Genomic DNA, 21467 nt, shown 5'->3' with positions numbered 1-21467 from the left:
TTAAAACTGAATGTTGTATTACTAAGTTAATGCAAATTTTATGAAATCACACTAATAGAACCCAAACTGCAGGCTATTCAGCCACAAATCTCACACATCCATTATATTATATTATATTATATTATATTATATTATATTATATTATATTATATTATAATCTTTTGTAACTGCTTCATTCTGGTCAGGGCAGAGTGCAAAACCAAGCTAGCTTTCTGTGCTGATACTGATTGTACAAAGTTCTACTGGAATTCTACAATTTGTTCACAGCTGAATTATTTGTTATTTGTGATATTTTTAATAAAATGATTTACCTTTGTAAAAACAGTTAAACCCAAATATCCTTGGACTTCTGGTAAACATTTATTTCAGCTTAGGTCTAAACATACCTTATACATTCTTGCACAAGAAGGTATCTCAGTCTCATTCAGGCTTTTATTTTGTATTTTAAACAGCTCATATTTTCCCAATTAGATCATATTGTCTCGTAGATTACAAATAAACACGAAACACTGTTGTTCCGTTGGAAAAGTCTCTAGAACACTATAGCAACTTCCTGTAAATATATATATATCTTCATAAAGTATGCTAACTAAAAATAAATACATATGTTTTTTATTGAATTGTGGTAGCCTAATGCCTACTGCTGAGAAGGCTGGCATTTTTTTCGTACTGACGTGCCAGTATTTGGTAGGGGGCACTAACATTGGTGTCGCCAGTCTGTAATGAGGAATGTGTTTGGCGGCTGATTCTGAGTCTGTGAACTCCATTACCCGTCAGCATTAGCACCCCACACCCCACACACGTTCCTCCCTAAAAGCGCTCTGATTGGTTGCTACGGTTGTGTGCCAGCACAGCGACGCTGATTGGCTGCTGTATGAGCACAATGTCCCGGATGAAGTGTCCTGTGTTATATATAGAGAGCTGAAGGCGCGTAACTCAGTTTAAACGAGGCGTTCTCCGATTGACTAATCGCTTCGCGGCCGTTAAACTCACACAATGGTAAAATTGGTTAATCTTTACATGCAGCTTTTATTATGTGCTTGCTCTTCAGCATATTTTAATCTATATTTTTGTTAGTGCAAAATTTCTTTCGTACTGGTTTACTACACTCTATTGTGTTAGTGTTTAGCCTTAGTAGTTAGCAGCATTCGCTCTGTAGACATTGCGCTGCCTCGCCGCCAGCTTTGGCCACTAGCTTTAACGTTAGCATTCTGCCTTAGTATTGAACTGTGAGCCGAAGGCTTCGATGGCTGGGGTTTGCTTATTTTAACCGAATATAAACGTACTGCTACAAAAACGTTGTGTTCATGTATTAAACTCCCTGTCCCTTGTCTTTAGGCTGGAGGAAAAGCTGGAAAGGACTCAGGAAAGGCGAAAGCGAAGGCTGTTTCCCGCTCACAGAGAGCTGGACTGCAGGTTTGTGATTTGGGTTGCCAAGTTGCAACCAAATATTACTTTTTAACGTTTACAGTTTCCTTTATATTATTAAAAATGTTTTATCACGTCCTGGAATAACGTTAATCTGTGTGAAATTAACATTAAACTTTTCTCACTTTTTCTTTAACACTGAAATACTGAAAGCTTTGCTTAACTGCCTGACATTATTTATTGCACTTTAAGTATTTATCATTTTTAAAGAGCTCTTTTGAATGGAAACGTTAACTACGCGTTATATGAACGCTAAATCAAGCCTTGTAACTTATAACCTCTCTTGGCGGATCAGGCGGGCGGTGTTAGCTAAATTCCCTGAAACATTGTAGTTATGTTGAAATAGTGTATTGTATTATTGAGACTCTGAAGAAGACCCTTAATGTTAAATACTTCTGGGAAATGCTTGTTTTTGTAACTGTAAACATGCTTCTGTTACCCGTATAGTACAATTGTTTAATCTACTTATAAATAGTTTGTTGTTTGTTTTACTTTCTCAGTTTCCCGTCGGTCGTATTCACAGACACCTGAAATCCAGAACCACGAGCCATGGACGTGTAGGAGCCACTGCAGCAGTTTATAGTGCTGCCATCCTGGAGTACCTGACTGCTGAGGTAGGATATGGAGTGATGAGATTTGTTAATAAATATGCATTAGATTAAACTGGTTTACCAGATGTTCGTTTGGATTCTCAGCTGAGTTCTGGAGGAGGACAGTTTGCATAGACTATAATATTTTCTGAATTAAGTACTTCTGGCTTCTGTTAGACAGTTGGGTGGGTGCTGTGTGGGTATATTTGTAAACAACTGAAGGTATGACCAGGCTGTATAATTTGACACTGTCTACACAATTTTGGTACTAATTGTGGAATTACATTCTTACAGTACAACTTTGCATAGATAAGAAAATACATCAGGATGTGCAAGGGTTCTCAACAGTCATGCTATGCTGCTTTGGTATTTACCCAAATCCTGACTGGACACACTGTAGTTCCCCGCTCATGGGTTTCTGTTTCTTTCTACAATAAGGTACTAGAGCTGGCAGGGAATGCTTCCAAGGATTTGAAGGTGAAGCGTATCACACCACGCCATTTGCAGCTCGCCATCAGAGGGGACGAGGAGCTGGACTCCCTCATCAAAGCAACCATTGCTGGTGGTGGTAAGTTGTGCAAGCATGCTCATAGTTTTATGTTGATGGGTTATATTTTGGTCAAAAGTGAATTGACTTTGATTTGGCTAGGATTTCTACAGTCCATAAAAGAAGCCAGTACATAATGTGATTCATTTTATTTAGACAATTTACACTGGTTCAAGGAGACATTTGAATGTGTAACTGTTTTATTGAGCATTCCTTTTGTTCCATTTTTAAGGTGTCATTCCCCACATTCACAAGTCTCTGATTGGGAAGAAGGGACAGCAGAAGACCGTGTAACCTGTAGGGTGAAATTGTGGGGGTCATCTCAGGACGTGCTCGGGAAAGATTCCAATGTGTTTTCATGTAGATTGGTATAGTTTCATTAACTTGTTTTCAGCTTTGCATTTACTCATTTCTGGGGTATTTTTTTAAAACATGGCTTCAAAGAAGCCAATTTTATTTTGTCGGGTTTAAACTGTAGTGTACTTCGTCATTTTTAATCTGCAAGTTTGTTTATTTGCTTTGAACTTGTGATGTGAGGGTTTTATTGAAATAAAGCTTAGTGCACTGCATTACCTGTCTGTCATTGTTGCCTTGTTATAGTGCAATATTTGCACTTGTTGCTAAAGACCTGGAACTTATGTGGTATGAATTAGGTGCTTATTTTATTCATGCCTCTTAAAGTGATGTGGGGAGATAAGTAAGCACTAATCTTGTGCACAATCAGAGTTGGAATACTTCAACTGTTCCTCCCAATGTATCCTGCACCCCACCCCCTTCCCTGCCTGAGTTGAGCAGAACTAAACATCTTTTACCAATGAGGTCATCAATGGTCAATCAAACACAATATAGGGGACATGTCTTTGATGCTGCATTATTTCCATATGTAAAGTAGATTATCATGCATAAGGGTTATAATTTTTACCATGTGCTAGTAAAATACAAGTGTATATAAATTACCTTTTTATTGCACTAAACAGGTTCTAGTGAGGCTGAAGTCTAATTTCTTTTAAATGTTTGAATCATACTCATTAATCTGCTGTGTAGGGGCGCCTCATGATGCTGTTACTAAATCTGATAATGAGCTGCTGTAAACAAAACTGATTAAACCAATTCCTTTTGTAACCAATAAACACATTGTCCCACACGACCTGAAACGGACAATTCAATGGGGGAGCTATTTTCAGGTCTTGATTTACAAATATTTTATAGTTGTGGTTTTAAAATGAAATTGATGGCAACTTGCAATTAAAATCCATATTGAAAATGATCATTTGTAGAGAAAAAAGGCCAAATGAGGTTTGTCATTCAGATTATATAACATTGCTGAACAAGATTGCATTCTTCTAAGCTCACGTGTGCAGGTATAAACAGACACTAATCACATTAGTACAGGTCAGACATAAGTAAAAATGGGGGGGAAATATGTTAACAAATATACACTACAGCAAATGCAAAAATATTTCTCTTTGTATAGAGAATATATTGCACATTGTTTAAATGATTTATACCACGGCATCAGACCCCATGAAAACCCACCCATTCAATGAAGTTCTACGCACTCAGAAACATACATTTCATACATTCATTTTTAATCACTTATCCAGTTCAGGGTCGCGGTGTGTCCAGAGCCCACTCGGAATCACTGGGCGCAGTGCCCTGTAGGGGGCGTCTCACTGTCACCCGGTGCGGGTGACAACAATACCCACAATACCAGGATTCTGGGGCTGTGTGACTGCGACACTACCTGCTGCGCCACCGTGCCGTTCCCAGAATCAGAATTAGAAATACTTATTGATCCCGGAGGTAAATACTTTCGCAAATGTTTGTAGAAGCAGTCTGCATGGTGCTTGGTTAAATACACCTGTGACCATGGTAGTGATTTGATCTTCTGAATTGAATTATTTGGATGGGTGAGCTTTTCTGGCAAGAATACGTTTGCAATAATGTGTTTTAGGAGCATGTTAAATGCCCTGAGAATTATGCAGAAAGTCCAGTTTCCCTAAATTCGTGTCTCATACTCCACATATGGCCAAAGTGAAGAGACTGTCGCCTTCTAAATTTATAATTTTTTAAACGTAATGTCGTGCCATATGACCACTTCTTGTTTCTACACTGTCCATTCTCTCAGTTCCACCTAACCTTTATAGTTTTACAATTAAAGACTGTAGCCTTATCTATTGCTCTGCATACTTTTATCCCCCCTCCCCCTCCCACCTGTTCTCTAATAGTCGACCCATACAAGACCACCACAGAGCAGGTATGATTTTGGCGGTTAATCAGTCTAGTCGCTGCAGTTATACGATGTGGTGGTGTGTTCGTGTTTGTTAGTTGTTTATTTTGGGGTTATCCTACCAATGTTTTTTGAAAATATATACGTTGAAAGTCATTTTTTCCGTGACACGAAATTCTAATAACTCTTTCGTATCTATGTACGTGGAAAGCATTAGCTTTTCCTTGAGGTTAAAGGAATGATGAAGGACGCTGCAGTTTGACCGGACTTTGGTCTCCTGGGAGCGTGGTGTGTGAGGTATTTTATTTTGTAGAGACTGAACCGGAGCAGGAAGTAGGCTTTGAAACAGGAAGCGGTTGGAGATGCTACAAAACAAAGCTTCTGTTAAAAAGAGAAAAAGTTAAATCGTGCTCTCTCTGCCCCCTTTGCTCTTGCACCGCAGTTTAATAACACTAATACCGCTCACTGGGAACCGAGAACAAGTCCAAGGTGAGTTTGAGGGCGCTGTTGGCTGTCGTTAAAGCCCAGAGCGGGAGTCACCGTTAGCTTACTGTGATCTGTTCAGCTATGTGTGTAACATATGCCTGTGTTCAGCTCAGGGTTACTGTATCTGTGCATAAGGTTCAAGGTTCCTACACCTGAGTAAAAGGCTATGTGTTCAGCTCAGGGTTAGTATACTTGTGTACATTAATCTGTTTGTGTTTAGCTCATGGTTAGTATATGTGTGTACGTTTATCTGTGTGTTCAGCTCAAGCTTATTCACCTTCTATTGGATAAGACCAGACTCAAATCACCCAGCTGTAAACGGTCAAAATCAGGTAACTGAGCTGAGGACTGTGGGTGAGCTTAGCCATTTTCTTCTGTGCTGCAGTAACGGTAATTGCCGACATTTTAGCACCTGTTGCCCGAGTCTAAATACCATATATACACTGTCTGACTATACATACATACACAGTCCAGTCATATATAAACAAGTAGATGATCATAACACCCACAGGATCACCACAGGGCAGGTATGATTTTGGTAGTGGATCATTGGCTGCATTGACACTGACGTGGTGGTGGTGGTGTGTTAGTATGTGTTGTGCTGGTACAAATGGATCAGACACAGCAGTGCTGTTGGCTCCTCTGTGTCACTGCTGTATTGAGAACTGTCTACCAACCATAAACATCCAGTCAACATTGTCCTATGTCCATTAATGGACTAGAGGATGACCAACGCAAACTGTGTAGCAACTTTGAGCGAAAGCCTATTACTTTACATCTACAAAGTGGAACAATAAGGGAGTTGTGTCTAACAGAGTAGACATTGTTTAAAAACTCCAGCAGCACTGCAGTGTCTGATCAACTCATACCTTCACAACACACTGACACAGCACCAATCAACACACTGAGAATACTCCACCACCCAAACATTATCCGTTCTTTGGTGGTCCTTTCGGGATTCTGACCATTGAAGGACATGGTAAGAGAGGGATAACAAAGTATGCAGAGCAATGGGTTAAAGCAGGGGTGTCTCACCAAATCCACAAAGGGTCAGTGTAGGTGCAGGTTTTCCTTTCAGCCAAGCAGAAGCCCCCCACAGTACTGAAAGTCAAGATCTATTCATTAGATCCATTGATTAAAAACAGGTGGAGTGAAATGCTTGGTTGGAAAGAAAATCTGCACCCACACAGGCCCTCTGTGGATTTGGTTTGACACCACTGGACTAATTTGTGTAATTGTTATAATTAAAGAAAATAATTTAATTAAAAATAATTAAAGAATGGTCTGTATGAGTAGTGGAGCTAAGAAAATGGACAAGGAGTGTAGAAACGAGGTGCTCATAATATTATGACTGGATTGTGTACATACATGCACATGTGCATTAGTACAGATATACATGCATACAAGAATATTGGAGGTACCAATAAGATTTGAAGCATTTAAAATATATTATCCCCAAAAAAAGAACAAATGGATGCACACGAATTTGCAGTGTTTTTCATTGATGGCACTCTTTACGAATGCATTTACAAATAAACCACCAACATTTGTAGATTAGGGACAAGGGTAGGGAATTACTGATATACAGCAAAAAAATGTAAAAAATGCTGGCACTTTTGATGTAACTAATGAAACTCCTGTGGTCTGCAGCTGGCCCCCCCACTGCCTGTCCCCATGCCTGCTCTACTGGAGAGACCCAAACTGTCCAATGCCATGGCCAGAGCCCTGCACAAGCACATAATGAGGGAAAGGGAGAGAAAAAGACAAGGTAATGAACTGGACAATAGTTTAGGTGACCCTTTGGAAGATTGGATACTATCTATCCAAAATTGTAACATTTAAAATACGCATTTTTAAAATACCTATTTAAACAAGAATTGTAATTTGGATTCTCTTAAGAACAAATCTGTATAAATATCTTATTAACTAGGTTGTTGTGGTAAACATGCATGCTATGGTGGTGTTGCAGGAGTCTCTAGAGTAAAAGGGATTTGGTGTTAAAACTAAGAAAAACTCCTTCTGGTGGTAATTTGAAAAGAGGAAGAACTCTAAAAATGTAATGTAGTGGATATTTTGGGAAGAGCTGTATTTATTTATGAACTTTACAAACCAAAGCATTTTTGAAGGACCAGTTATAAGTAAAAAAAAAATAGCTTAACTTAATTAAAAAATACCACCTCTTATTCAGCTTTAGGCAGTTGGCCAATCCAGGTCACTGGGAAGTCAACATGACAATGACTAGCAGTAATCACGCTTATTTTGGTTCAGGTTTAGCAAGCAACATACACCGTACCATATAAAATGGCAAAATTAAAGATCGTTTTTAGCTTTGCCCTGTTTCCTTCCTTTTTTGTAGAAGAGGAAGAAGTGGACAAGATGATGGAGCAGAAGATGAAAGAGGAAGAAGAGAGGAAAAGAACAAAAGAGATGGAGGAAAGAATGTCCTTGGAGGAGACTAAAGAGCAGGTGGGGAGAATATGCTGTAAGCTTGTAAGCGAGAACTGGATTTTCTATAAACATATAGTTCTATATTTGTCTCTCGTTTTTCCTGTTATCACCAATTTATAAAGGCACTGGAATACAAGTGATTTTCTGCAGAATATTAGTATAGTGTTTATAAAAGGAAGTATTATTTTTATGAAAGATATTGACGTTCTTTGGTTTTTCATGTAAAAATACTAAACCAAAATGACCAGGAGATTTTTTTTTTAAACTCCACAGGCCCATTACATGTTTTTTGCTTTGACACAGCATATTGATAAATTATTCTGATAGACTGGAAAAGTGTGCATGCACAGTAAAACATTAATTCATTCATTGTCTGTAACCGCTTATCCAGTTCAGGGTCATGGTGAGTCTGGAGCCTACCCGGAATCATTGGGTGCAAGGCGGGAACACACCCTGGAGGGGGCGCCAGTCCTTCACAAGGCGACACACACTCACACATTTAGTCACACACTCACACCTACGGACGGAGTCGCCAATCCACCTCTCTGTGTGTTTTGGACTGTGGGAGGAAACCGGAGCACCCGGAGGAAACCCATGCGGACACAGGGAGAACACACCAAACTCCTCACAGTCACCCGGAGGAAACCCACGCGTACACAGGGAGAACACACCACACTCCTCACAGACAGTCACCCGGAGGAAACCCACGCAGATACAGGGAGAACACGCCACACTCCTCACGGACACTCACACAGAGGAAATCCACACAGACACAGGGAGAACACACCACACTCCTCACAGACAGTCACCCGGAGCGTGAATCAAACCCATGACCTCCAGGTCCCTGGAGCTGTGTGACTGTGACACTACCCGCTGCTCCACCATGTCGCCCTAGAGTAAAACATCTGAAATAAAACAAAAATTGTATTATAAGTGTATTAAAATGAGTTGGTAAATATTTTTGTGGTGGTTAGTCTGACCATTTTACCTTCCAAATATGAGAGAAGATACAAAGATCAGTTAGTAAAGAACCAGTCTTAAGTTTGATTACTGTGTTACAGGTTCAGAAGATGGGGGAGAAGTTACAGGGCTTGCAGGAAGAGAAACACCAGCTATTCCTGCAACTTAAAAAAGTCCTCCACGAAGAGGAGAAGAGACGAAGAAAGGAGCAGAGGTAGATGAAAGAATCTGTGATTTGCACATTGAACTTTTGAATTGATCATAATGAATTTTTCTTAATTTTTTGTCTTTTGGTTCATAGTAGTTGCCATATGATAATATTAATACAGGGGGTCCTCGACTTACGACGTTGATCCGTTCCTACGTTGCGTCGTAAACCGATTTTTGGTGTAAGTCAGAACATACATACATACATACATACTGTACGTAAATAACATACTGTAAGTACTTATCCTCTCCTAACACAGTAATTATCAAAAAACACATATAAAATATGTTTAATAATGAAATGAAACAGGAATAATAAACAGTAATAAAAAAAGAGAGAGAACAATTCCTTACCTAACGACGTACCTGCAACCTAAAATGGTGTACAATGCAACTGGGGTGACACAGTTCCCCTCGGTCCCGAGTCACGTAACTGTGTATTCTTCCACCGCACACACCAAACACGAAGTTCACGTTACGACGTTTACGATGCAAAACCACTTAAGTCGAAACAAGGCTTCATACAGTAAATGGGAGATGTGTCGTAACTACAAAACACCATAACCCGAGGACCTCCTGTACATTTTATTTTCATGAATTTAACAATACAAATAGGCATGTTTACGTCACCTCTTAAGTTTTTTTCAGTATGAAAATTCTGTCATGAAATTATTCACTGATTTCCTTATAAAGAATATTTAAAAGGGTTAATTATCTTGTTTGCTGCTGCTTTTTCTTCACTCTCATCTGCTGTGATTATCAGTGACATTACAACTTTGACGTCAGCCAGTTACCAGCCCAATATACCCCTGCATTCAGGGCAGCACCTTCTTAGTCTGCAAGGTGAGTTTTGTATTTTTATAATTTATATCTGACTGTGTTGAAGCACGTGCCTAAATGGCATATTTCGCTTTAATGGCAAATGTCTCATAAAATAGAGAGGAGTCTACATAATGCTTTTGTTTTATTAGTGTTTGGTTAATTTCTTCTTTCTATCTTGAACAGTGTGAATGTTAAGGTTTTGTTTGTATCCATGTTTCAGGCAGTCCAGTGAGTCACAGCAGGCCTGGAGGTCTGTTGGCAGAGCGTGGTAAACAGTTGTTTCAGACACCTGGCATCCCTGTGAGTCAAAAGTCTATTTTTGCTTTGCATATTCCTTATACATATGGTCACATGAATCTTTGAAACTTACAGTATGTAAACAGTTATATTTCAGGATCAGCGTGATTGCTTTACACAGAGTATGCTCACATAAATCTTGTATATAAATGAATTTTAAATTTGTTTGTGTTAACTAGGGCCGTCACTTCCCTGGTCAGGCAGGTTTCAATCCAGGTTCTTCAGAACATGGGCAGTTTTCAGGTAGTCCTGCAGTTCATGAGCCATACGCTGTCTCACAGGCCCAGCACCACTCCACCTATGGCCCAGGAGCATCAGTCCCCATCAGCTTTGCTGGCAGCTCCCAGATCAGAAGTACTTGTTTGTTCTTCTATTACAACTGTAGAAAATTGTAAAAAACTACTCTATACTGACTACTACTGTAGAAAATTGTGTGCAAGCAAGGATCTGCCCCGTGTTGACATTTTATATTGAGTAGTGAACTGGTTCACTCTGTTATCTCACTTTCTTTAGTGCTTTAGGAAAAGCTCAACTCTTTTAGAGATACATTTTTGTAATTCATTAAAGGAAGTTATTTAATGTTTGCTTGGTTTTATTACTCTGTGTAGGTGCCTCAGCTTTTCAGACAATGTCATATCTGCCCCATCAGCCTCAGGGCTATGCTGTCCATAGCCACTTCACATCTCAGCCAGGTGAGCACACACATAGTTAAAGTTGTTTCTTTAACCTCTGCAACTGTTTGTTATACTACCCTATGTGTGTTCATTAATGGTCTATCAGTTCAAATTGAATGTATTCCCTGTAATCAGTAAATTCTGGCTGCTGCCTTACTTTGTACTGCTGATTGTCACAGGCTTCATCCCAAGTGCCAGCATTCCTCTTCAGAAGCAGTTGGAACATGCTAATCAGCAGTCTGGCTTCACTGACTCGGTAAACACGTTTCTTAAGCAAGACTCCATTGATTATTACTATGTTCCACAAATTATTATAAACTAACACAGTGGGAGGGACATTTCACACAGTGTAAAGGACTACTGTTGGGTTTAAATGATGACTTGTTAAGTTGAAGCTTATGTCTGTTTCTCAGACTCTGATAGGTACAAGCCCATTTACATCAACTACATACGTTTTCTTAAAATACCATCAAAATAAAAATGTGATTCACTAATACTCTTAATTTTATTCTAACTAAAGTACAAAAAATTTCCAGTGTTTAACTGTATCTTGTAAACATAAACCAAATAAACCAAATAAACATGTGATGCCTTCAACACACTAAAAATGTTGGGATCAAAACAAGAGCAAAAGGTTTATAGTATGTTCCAGTTTTGAAACATTTCACTATAAGCAAAGAAAGAAGAGCCATGGTTCACCACTTTGTGCCAGACTTTGTAAGACAATTATCAAACTGTTAAAAATACATTTCTCAGTTCACCTTCCACCAAATTATGAAGAGTCAGGAAATTTGGAGCAGTCTCAGTTTGTGCAGAGTAACACTGCACACCTCTGTTGAATGGAAATTGCACATTGCACCAGTAAGACCATGTGCATCCAATGGTTCAAACATTGTGTACCGAAGGCGGTGCCGTGTATCAGGACGACAATGCACCAACACACACAGCAAGACTGGTGAAAGATTGGTTTGATGAACATGAAAGTGAAGTTGAACATCTCCCATGGCCTGCACAGTCACCAGATCTAAATATTATTGACCCACTTTGGGGTGTTTTGGAGGAGCGAGTCAGGAAACGTTTTCCTCCACCAGCATCACGTAGAGACCTGGCCACTATCCTGCAAGAAGAATGGCTTAAAATCCCCGACCACTGTGCAGGACTTGTATATGTCATTCCCAAGACGAATTGACGCTGTATTGGCCGCAAAAGGAGGCCCTACACCATACTAATAAATTATTGTGGTCTAAAACCAGGTGTTTCACTTTCATTGTCCAACCCCTGTATATTGTGATTATACATCAATGTTGAATTATTGCCCTAATGCATGTATGTTCATTACAGGGAGCTCTGAGACCCATGCACCCTACCCTACATGCAAATGCTGCAGCACTTCTGCCTACACCTTCAATGACAGTTCAGATTCCTCCAGCAAAGGTTAGGCAACTGAACGTTTCTTACTTAAATAATTAATAAACCATTTACTGTATTTGTTACACATTCCATGTCTGCATCTTCTGTGTCATATGTAATATTACATATTTTTGACAACTTTCCAAGCTGAAGTTCAATATAAGTGTGTTTTAACAGGCCGCTTTTCAGAGCTCTCCTCAGCCAGCTCCTCGTCATGCCTTCCTCTCCCACCCTCAAGCTGGACAGAGATTCTATCACCATAGCAAGTAACCATGGTTTTGACAAATTAAACATTTAGAAATTCTGTAAATACAGCAAGTAACCAAAGTTACAAAAATCTTGGAACATTTTATCATCTTGGGCTATAACAGACCTACTTAGAATCTGTGAGAGTAAAAATCCTATCCGGTTTCCTGTAGTATAACATAATTTGGGTGCACTCAAACACTGTAAATTAAAATAAAAAAGGGGTAGATTGTGGCATTAAAAAATATATGTAATTCGGTTTATTTGTTAGAAAAACACATTTTACTTAAGTGAAGATGCCACAGGTGATCTTAAGGGTGCAACAGTAAATTACAGCCTGTCTGAATCATTTAATATTGATCTCATTTGTCCTGTGCCAGTTCAACTTAATATTTCTTTTTATGTAACTGCATATATTTGTTTTAAACATGTCAGAACATTTTGTAGATAACTTCTAACTGAACAAAAATAAAGTTGGTTATGAAGAATGACTGTGCTTATATACATACTTTTGTCAGCAAACTGGTAAGGTTTTATATTTAAATGAATCCCTCTTAACACAGAACATGTTCATGACCACATTACAGTTGTTTTCAGCTTTTTAGCACCTTTAGCATCAGCATGAAAAAGTTTAAAAATACCACAACTTTTTCCAAACCGCAGAAAATATCTTTAAAATTGTATTTATTAATTATTATGTGTGATCAACTGCATTTGGACATTTTATTCTGATAACAAGGCTGTTGAGAAACAGTGTCTTTATTGGTGCTAGGGATTACTGTAATGTTTAGCAACCCTTTGGACTGACCTATTATTGTATGAATAACAAAATTTCAATATATATCATCTCCTCAGACTTACCCAAGTACCACATCTGCTGCAGCCCTGGCCAAAGTTTGTTTGTTTAATTATTTAATACTGTTTTAAGACTGAGGAGAACCAGGCAAACCACTGCCACTGGCTTCACTAAACTCTTGATTCTAAGGTATGTTTACATTAATAACACCACCTTGTAAATGTCCTAGGTTTGTGGCTTAAATATCCTACTACTTTCAGGTGTGTTAACAAATTCTGGACTAGATTTATCCCATGGTGCAGCACCGTGGCAGAACATCACTGACAACCATAAATATTCTGTATTCGACAATGAGTACAAACTGACCTTCTTTATAAATGTTACATTGTTCCAATATAATTTTCTTCATTCAAGTATGAGAAATGTTAAAAATGGTTAATTATTCATTAACTACTCAGTAAGATATTTCTTTCAGACTAAGCTAAGTCCAGTTATTGCATATTTGAAAGCCCCTTTCAAATCTCAGGCTGTAAGCTACATGTGAGAAAGGGTAACTCTGGAATATGGCCAGACCTGATTCTCTGGACAATTTCAGTTTGTACGTGAACGACGTAACAGCCTTAGAGAGGCTTTTTTCCCACCCCAAGGAAAAACTTAGACATAAGAAATTTGGCATACAATTTAACTCGGGTTACGTCAGTCCCGGGTTACGATGTTTCGTGGTCACGGCACATTTCCCATTTACTGTATCAAGCCTTGTTTCGACTTAAGTGGTTTTGCGTCGTAACGCGTCGAATACACGGTTACGCGGCTCGGGACCGAGGAGGATATGTGTTAGGATAGAATAAGTGCTTACAGTGTGTTATTTACGTACGTATGTTCCGACTTAAACCGAAAATCGGTTTACGACGCGACGTAGGAACGGATCAATGTCGTAAGTCGAGGACCCCCTGTACAGCTTTATATATATATATAAACACACTTGTTTTCATCGTGTTCCAATATATCTGATTTTGCAGGTATGAATTCCCTTTAGACACTGAAACAAAAAAAAGGCAAGATTTAATTGCTCCTTTTTAATATTAGGTTGAGGGATTCTCTTGGTTTAATACAAATTGTTTATCACAGTCATGGAACAAAAAAACTTTTTGCTTGTACATGAACGTGAAGAAAATGGTTTTTGACACCACCTTCTGTGAGCCTACAAAACAAAACAAATAAACCTCAACCCATTTTGACAGTTTCGTCAAATAAAAAAAAAAATCTATACGGTCTTATCTGAAGGCTAGGCTATTTAGCTAGAGGGATGTAAATGTATGACAGTGATTTTATGTCATAGCATCATAATAAGCCCAAGAGCATACTGAGGCCAAACCACGAACAACTATATTTCTATAATTTATTTTCAATAACTCCACTTCCCCCACTTGTTACCACTGTAGTGTAATTCTGTAGACTTTCTGAAACCATAATTCTACATGAAAACTGCATCTTTACAGTGTGTAAATAGATAATGTTTATGAGCATCTGTGACTAATTACAATAGTTTATGTCAAGATGGCAGCCTATAAGTTTTGTATTTTGGCTATTGTGAGGTAAAAGTGAGGGACTTGGTCGTCCAGTGAAGGGACTGCACCACATCCTAATATACATGCCCTTGGTTTCTATTTCTTATTGTAGAATGTGGCGTTTGTTTTAATCTGCAATAGATTTTGCCACTTAATAAAGATGTATCTCAAAAGTAGCAAAGAATGCATGAAGGGGACATGAGATTATCTGGGGGGAAAAGAGAAGAGGGGGGCGGGGTCAAATGGTGGAGGGGGGGGTTTGAGAAGACACACTCATGTTCGTATTATACACATGCGGTGCCTTTGCAGGAGGCAAATCCCACTGCTTTTACAGTGCCCAAGGCAGTATTTTGTCTCTCTTATATACATTCAAAATAGTGTCGATTAATGTATATTCAGTATATTTACATAGATTTTTATCCATTTCCAATTAGGTTTTTTTTTATCTATGTTTCCAACCCAAAGACGGGTTATAAATACATAAAGAGAGGGAGAAAGAAATAAAGAATGAAAAACAAAGAGAAAAAAAGGGAGAATAGCATTGCTGAGGTGTAATTCTCGCCTTCTTTCCAGGTCCAGTGCATCTTGCCAATACCTGAGAGAAAGGGAGAAAGTGATTCCAGAGGAAAGATAGGTAGAAGAAAGTGGAAATGAGAGAACAGGGTAGGAGGAAATTTATATTCAAAAGGAAAAAGGAAAGACACCAAACAATGGGAATTTATATATTGATGTAAGGGACAAATATATAATAAAAATGATGAAAAGGGGGGTGGGGGGCATGTGCAGAGTGAGTAACTGCAGAAACTGACCAGTCACAAATATAAACTCTCACTATATCTACAGTGTGAATGAAAAAAAAATATTGTGTATGCTACATATAAAACATCAAAGGAATATGTGCTGAAAATTAGAACATGTGCTAGTACATATTTTCAAAGGCTAGATAAACCGTATGGGCATAATTACCTAGGAGATTGAGATTTTTGTAACGGCCCACATCTGCAAGCAGCCACATAGTTAAATCAGACACCAACGTGTCAACACACCCTCATTAACTGTACCTACATTAGCATAATATTGAGGCTGAGCATAACTTCCATTTTGGGTGATACTTCCATCTGGGAGTAGGCTTCAGTTTTGCATTGTAGTTTTAAATGCCATTGCAGGTATTAAAAATACAGTATGGAGTGAAAAACATGAATTGCTTTGTACACTTCATTAATACATGAAGCCATTTGTCATGTTCAGAACAATATGAATACAAAGGCTTTATCTTGTACTTAATGTATTACTATTTTGGTAGTGCAGTTGCCAGTGTGCAAACAGCAAACTTTTTTTTTTTCATTCTTTTTCTTATAAGCCTTTAATCCATGTCCATTAACAAAGAAAATGACAGAACTAAACACGTTTGAACATACTGAAAAGCCTTTATTTGTGCAATACGTACTCATTTTCTATTTTTCTATTTCTACTTTTGTTGTTGATCCATGGCTGAATAGCACAACTTCTAATATCGGTTACATCAGCATTTACCTAAGAGTATGGGTAGGCAGCATAATCAGATTGTACAGCCATCAGTGTAAACTTCACAATATGCTTTTTTTTGAGCACGCTGTGAAGACTTGAACAATGGCAAATTGCATGGTTCATTCCAAAGTGTATGAAGAATCCTGCATAAACGGGTGCTTTTTAAGTTGTGATGATTCGTATCATGAAGTAGTGTGACAGGTTATTCAAGAAAAAACGTAAATAGTAAACTTAATATGTTCTGTGCTTTGGATTCCCATTAGAGTCAAAAAGTGGTTTTAACAGTTTTTGAACCAAAGAAGGTCCTTTATTGTAACATCGTTGAAATCACATGAATATTTAAATGACTGTAAATAATATTGTTAAAGTTTTTTGTATATATTAAATATAATGTAAACACTTGGATTAGTGCTTTGCTGTTGGCACACTAGCGTCGCACATTCACTCTCAGCTTGCAGGTGAGCGTGCACACACGAGTGAGAGCTCTATATACCTGCTGCTTTATTTAGCCATGGCTTTGATGGCCACTGCAGCCTCCTCATTCATCGCAGACAAGACAGTGATCTGAAAACATAGAAGACATAGAAATGAATACTGTAAAATATTATTCTCCAACAGACAAAAGTAGTTATGGCTTAAAATATGCAGTATAGAGCACTTACCAGGATCTCCTCTCCACTATCAAATTTGCCTTCTATCTCTTTGCCCAGGTCTCCTTCAGGCATTTTCAAGTCTTCTCTGACCTCACCACTGTCCTGAAGCAGAGACAGGTAGCCATCCTGTATGCCAATCAGCTGTGGGTAGGGGTAGGTTTAGAGAAGACTTTATAAAACATTCCTATGCCCTTATTTCATCTTTAAATAACAGTATGAGAAAAGGCATTTTAAAATGGTGATTTGTAAAAATTTAACTTGAAAGGATGCGAAGACTGAAGTCTTAAAATGTCAATTATATAGGTTTTAGTCCAGAATATTTAAGATAAGTTTCTCATTTCTTACAATATCTGGAATCAAGCGGTCAGTAAGTTTTAATTAGGTCTAATATTGTTACTCTCATATTAAAAATACTTATCTCCATTATTTTTTATGAATTTGTAGCTCATACCATTTAAACACAGCACTGTCCTTCACATTGTGTGACAATTCCATGATGAATGGACAATTAAAAATGCTCCAAAATTACTTTGGAATAAAATCTTTTTACTTTAACTTACATTGGAAATTAAGAAGGTTTTTCCTTCTCCTGTAAAATTGCTATTTTGGAGATGCATGTTTTTCATTGAACAGCCGTGATACAGAGCTCTATTGTGTTGGTGTGTGTGTCTCTCAAAGCCGCATGATTCATACCTGATAGTCCATTCTCTTAATGTTTGGAACGTCCATATTGTGAGTAGATGGGCAGATATCCTCATACTTTTTGCCAGAGAAGATGTCAATTCCAACCATGTGGACCTGCCAGCCAAAAGAGTAACGCTGTTTACACCAATCCCTTGTTTATTCAGAGGTATTTCATTGTGAACATTCCCAGTGATCTCCTATTGTAGGTAATGCTTTTATGCTGCATTGTTCCGAGCTGAATGGTGTCCACGTAAACAGTGGAACATTCAGAGACCCATAGGGTACACATTCTGGAAGCTCTCTGTACAACAAAGACATGTCTAATTTAGGTTCATGATTACCAAACAAAAAAAAGAACTTAGTACACTTTACATTGTGTACATCAGACTGGGACCTGGTTAGTGAAGTCCACATATGTATAACTCTTATGATCAGTTAAACAACAAACCTGATTGATTAGTGTTCCATCACATTCACACATTCTTGTAGGCATTCACCTTTGCGTGTCCATGTTTGCCAGTCTTGGAAGTGGACATCTCCACAATCTTACATGGTCTGCCTTTCAGCACCACAAAGCCGTTCTTGCGCAGGGCAGAACATTGCATGGGGTAGGTGGCGGAAGCCCCAGCATCACCTGTCGTGAAGTCCAAATCTGCATCAGCCATTTCTATCCTGAAGAGACAATATTTTATCACTGTTGTTATAAAGTTCATCACACTATGCTTTTCTGAATATACCTTGGATAACAATAGCTGAAGAACTGCTCATCTTTTCTGAAGACTTTATTAACAGCCACACTTTATCAGAAAGGGTCCTTCAGCAATACTCCAAAGGTTTCATTTACTAAAGTAGTACTAAATGGCTTTACATTAGTAAAAGCAAGTGTCATAGATAAATATGTATGTTTCAACATGTCAAACCACTTATGATACTGTAATTTTGTTATGTTGCCTTTCTACAGAAATTATACAGAATATTTAAAAAATAAGTGGATCATTGATCATTCAATTACAGAAAGGTTTACATGTTTTTAAATTAATTTAAAATAATTTGAATTAAATGTGAAGGTACTCATGGCTAAAGTGCAAAGGAGGGCTAAATTAGGTAACAGGAACATGGCAGCTGTTCTTTCTTTTCATATATATATATATATATATATATATATATATATATAATTACAATAAATGTGCAATTAGTGTAAATGTTTATTAGCAGATGACAAATGAGATCTTTAACTTCAGCTAGAGAGATGGGAATCTCTTTATTAGCGCTTAGATTAGAGTGAGTGGAGGCGCGTTCACGTGGAAAGGCCCAAACGTCAAGTCATGCTACCTCCATGAGAGAAATTCACTGACATGAACGAACAGCTCATTACAGTAAACCTGCGGTCTCAGGCGCTTTACCAGACCTCAGACTCAGTCTGAATAATGGCAGCGCCGGGTGTTCTCTTTTAAAGTATCGTTCGCTTTTCTCCTGCCCTGCCTCCTCTCTAGTTGTAACCACACAACCCACAGACCGCGGTGGTAATCCAGAATGCTAACCTTAGCCACACTCAGCAGTACCGCCTTCACTGCGCTGCTCCGAGAGCAGTAAAATATTATCTCGCTTCATTAATGTTATTAACCAAGATGGGATTAAGTCGTGCTTAACAGGTTTGTGCTACATTTCGTGCGGACACGTTAGCTTCCCCGCCCCTGCTGGCCGTTATGCGGCCTGCTGAGTCGCGCAGCCTAACTGGCCACGAGAGGCCCTGGCCGTTACCAAATCTTTCCAACGCTCCCTACCTGCTGCACTGCACAAGTCATAAATGTGAGTAGATAATCGACTGTAGTGTACCGGCAGGTCTAAGACAGAAAATCCCACACGGTTGTACATTCGCGACATTGTTTTACTCGTTAAAATACAACTTGTCTACAGAAGCACACTTAACTAGTGCACTTCATACGAAGGGTATTTGGGACTCGGCCCGGCGAGTGACTGGCTAACGGCGGCTAACGGCCAAGACACGTAGGAAACTGTGCAGTCATAGCTGGACCGTATCTGGCTCTGTTGTTAAATGTATTCCATGACCTGACCGTATTTAAAGACATACAGCGGCACTTAGAGCCTCAAATGGACCCATACTCCCTGAATAATGTACAGCAGAGAATAAGAAATCTGGGCTTCTACACTCAAAATTGTAGGCAAGTGTTAGAACATTGCAAGGTGCTGCTGTTTATAACTAATTGTAAACTACTTTTGTTCATATTGCACTACTAGGGTCCTGAAGCAGATTGACAGAGTGCACGACAAAGGGTGTATGGAGTGATTTGGCATGGTGCCCCAGAGAGCGGCCGGCTAATGACGAAGACCCGGTGAACGACAACCTGAGGTCCGCACATATCTAACTAAGGATAGGTACATAACGTTAACTGTGCAGTAACTAGTGGAAGTTGTAGTGAAAGGACCTCACTGTAGTAGGCTAACGTGGATCTGACACGAGGTCTGGCTCAGTGCGCTAATGCAGCTGTGCTGAGTTATGATCCAGTTATCTGATCTCTCTCTCTCTCTCTATGTTGCCACCACGTTTCTGCCCCTTTGTGCCACCCGGTTCCGTGAAGCTGACTCGGTACAGGCCCGGAGGAAAATTAATTTCATTTCACCGTAGTCCTCATCCTTCATTCAGCCCAGAAACCAAACGGATTAAATGTTTAGGAATAGCCGACTCGCCTAAAGTGACAATTGCGGACGCTGAATGAAGAGAACGAAGATGAGGCTGCAGCCCTAAGGCTGGATTCCGCCGCTATAGCTGCGCTATATTGTCAGCTTACCCACTTTACGAGCTCCTTCTCTCCTTTAGATGCTCAGGGGCGATCCGTCAGTTGGTCCTAGTCCCGCTGGAGGAGTGATTTCTGCAGTGACTCCACTGACAAGCGGCTGATTTCTGCGCGGCGCTCCGGTTTATTCTCTGCTCTTAAATCAGCTCACCGCGCGCTCCCGTCATTCCAGGCCTTTCTAATTTTCCCCTTTTCCCTCTCTCCTCTGCTCTCCGTGTTCTTCCCGAAGGCACACGCGCAGGTCAGCCGCCGACAAAAAAGTGTGAACCCCAAACTATGTAAGTCTCTCTCTCTCTCTCTCTCTCTCTCTCTGCCACACAGTCACCAAAATGTGTCTCAGCAGTTTCCTTTGCACTGCGCATGCGCGGTCGCTCTCTGCTCTTTAAATTCTAGGGCGTCGCGGAGGCGCGCACTTTCACAGTGAGCGCGCATTATACCGAGATCTATTCAACTCCACGCAACTGCTCAGTGTAATGTAGCGCTGTGCACGTTCATGTGCTTTAGGTGAGTGTCAGACGTGACCGAAGACCACAGTGGAGTAGGACTGACTGCGTCCTACTGTTCATCACATTATTCAACAATGTTAACACGGGAAGAGCATTCGTGTATTTAGAAAACTGTCGGCATCTTGTGCCACAATTTTAACAAGGGTTTACTCTGAAGTATAAGGGGTTTGAAGCAGGCACCATGTCCTAGCAGCTCATACAGAAAATATCACTTTGGGTACTGGCTATGTCCCTGGTTCCAGGAGCGTTGACTAATTTCTGCACAAAACAGGGCTTTGCATGAAGTATCAGAGATATGAGTTCAGTGAGCCTGTTTCTGATCAGGGAGCAGGCGGAGCAGCTGATCCTCACTGCATTATGGGAATTTTCAGTGATTGAAAATTGGATTTGAGTGCATTGGATTGATTTTGACAGTGAATTATTGTGGAAAATAGCTGATTTCCAGAAAAGTACATTTTCAACTCTCTGAATCACACTGAAGACCTTTGAGGCTGATGTCATTAATAGGCATAACACCGAGTCCAATACTACATAGAATTTTGAAAGATGATTTTCCACTGAAAGGGAAATAC

The 21467-nt window shown here is 39.3% G+C and overlaps 3 protein-coding genes across 8 annotated transcripts; 2 read left to right on the top strand and 1 right to left on the bottom strand.

The window, feature by feature from the left end:
* Positions 1 to 920: 920 nt before the first annotated feature.
* Positions 921 to 3134, top strand: LOC136707399 (histone H2A.Z). Its single transcript, XM_066681441.1, has 5 exons — positions 921 to 999; positions 1339 to 1416; positions 1929 to 2042; positions 2457 to 2586; positions 2798 to 3134. Exons 1-5 carry the CDS (start codon positions 997 to 999, stop codon positions 2857 to 2859), a joined length of 387 nt encoding a protein of 128 aa, XP_066537538.1. The 5' UTR covers positions 921 to 996; the 3' UTR covers positions 2860 to 3134.
* Positions 3135 to 4325: 1191 nt separating this feature from the next.
* LOC136707531 (G protein pathway suppressor 2-like) lies at positions 4326 to 12803 on the top strand. 5 transcript variants are annotated; one of them, XM_066681661.1, is made up of 12 exons: positions 4326 to 4368; positions 5544 to 5613; positions 6932 to 7049; positions 7638 to 7747; positions 8791 to 8903; positions 9660 to 9739; positions 9939 to 10018; positions 10195 to 10369; positions 10624 to 10707; positions 10869 to 10945; positions 12031 to 12123; positions 12277 to 12803. In XM_066681661.1, exons 3-12 carry the CDS (start codon positions 6956 to 6958, stop codon positions 12367 to 12369), a joined length of 999 nt encoding a protein of 332 aa, XP_066537758.1. In that variant the 5' UTR covers positions 4326 to 4368; positions 5544 to 5613; positions 6932 to 6955; the 3' UTR covers positions 12370 to 12803. The 5 variants fall into 5 exon arrangements, with proteins under 5 accessions (XP_066537758.1, XP_066537757.1, XP_066537760.1 ...); XM_066681660.1 differs by lacking the exon at positions 4326 to 4368 and adding an exon at positions 4839 to 5284; XM_066681663.1 differs by lacking the exons at positions 4326 to 4368; positions 5544 to 5613 and adding an exon at positions 4839 to 5284.
* Positions 12804 to 14215: 1412 nt separating this feature from the next.
* On the bottom strand, positions 14216 to 21012 carry LOC136707151 (eukaryotic translation initiation factor 5A-1). 2 transcript variants are annotated; one of them, XM_066681068.1, is made up of 6 exons: positions 20384 to 21012; positions 18071 to 18245; positions 17583 to 17687; positions 16899 to 17030; positions 16730 to 16800; positions 14216 to 15304 (listed from the first exon to the last, which is right to left on the bottom strand). In XM_066681068.1, exons 2-5 carry the CDS (start codon positions 18236 to 18238, stop codon positions 16738 to 16740), a joined length of 468 nt encoding a protein of 155 aa, XP_066537165.1. In that variant the 5' UTR covers positions 18239 to 18245; positions 20384 to 21012; the 3' UTR covers positions 14216 to 15304; positions 16730 to 16737. The 2 variants fall into 2 exon arrangements, with proteins under 2 accessions (XP_066537165.1, XP_066537166.1); XM_066681069.1 differs by lacking the exon at positions 20384 to 21012 and adding an exon at positions 19115 to 19210.
* Between the last annotated feature and the right edge of the window lie 455 nt (positions 21013 to 21467).

Source organism: Hoplias malabaricus, chromosome 9 (assembly GCF_029633855.1).
Source record: "Hoplias malabaricus isolate fHopMal1 chromosome 9, fHopMal1.hap1, whole genome shotgun sequence".
NCBI lineage: Eukaryota > Metazoa > Chordata > Actinopteri > Characiformes > Erythrinidae > Hoplias > Hoplias malabaricus.
This window is presented reverse-complemented; position numbering and strand designations above follow the sequence as displayed.

Excerpts from the sequence above, each read along its gene's own strand:
- LOC136707399 (XM_066681441.1), top strand. Across the intron at positions 1,417-1,928 it reads CACAGAGAGCTGGACTGCAG|TTTCCCGTCGGTCGTATTCA; the intron begins GTTTGTGATTTG and ends TTACTTTCTCAG. Across the intron at positions 2,043-2,456 it reads TGGAGTACCTGACTGCTGAG|GTACTAGAGCTGGCAGGGAA; the intron begins GTAGGATATGGA and ends TTCTACAATAAG.
- LOC136707531 (XM_066681661.1), top strand. The coding sequence starts at position 6,956 with ATGCCTGCTCTACTGGAGAGACCCAAACTGTCCAATGCCATGGCCAGA. Across the intron at positions 7,050-7,637 it reads AAGGGAGAGAAAAAGACAAG|AAGAGGAAGAAGTGGACAAG; the intron begins GTAATGAACTGG and ends CCTTTTTTGTAG. Across the intron at positions 9,740-9,938 it reads GCACCTTCTTAGTCTGCAAG|GCAGTCCAGTGAGTCACAGC; the intron begins GTGAGTTTTGTA and ends TCCATGTTTCAG.
- LOC136707151 (XM_066681068.1), bottom strand. The coding sequence starts at position 18,238 with ATGGCTGATGCAGATTTGGACTTCACGACAGGTGATGCTGGGGCTTCC. Across the intron at positions 17,031-17,582 it reads TTAAGAGAATGGACTATCAG|CTGATTGGCATACAGGATGG; the intron begins GTATGAATCATG and ends CCCTACCCACAG. Across the intron at positions 16,801-16,898 it reads ATAGTGGAGAGGAGATCCTG|ATCACTGTCTTGTCTGCGAT; the intron begins GTAAGTGCTCTA and ends CTATGTTTTCAG.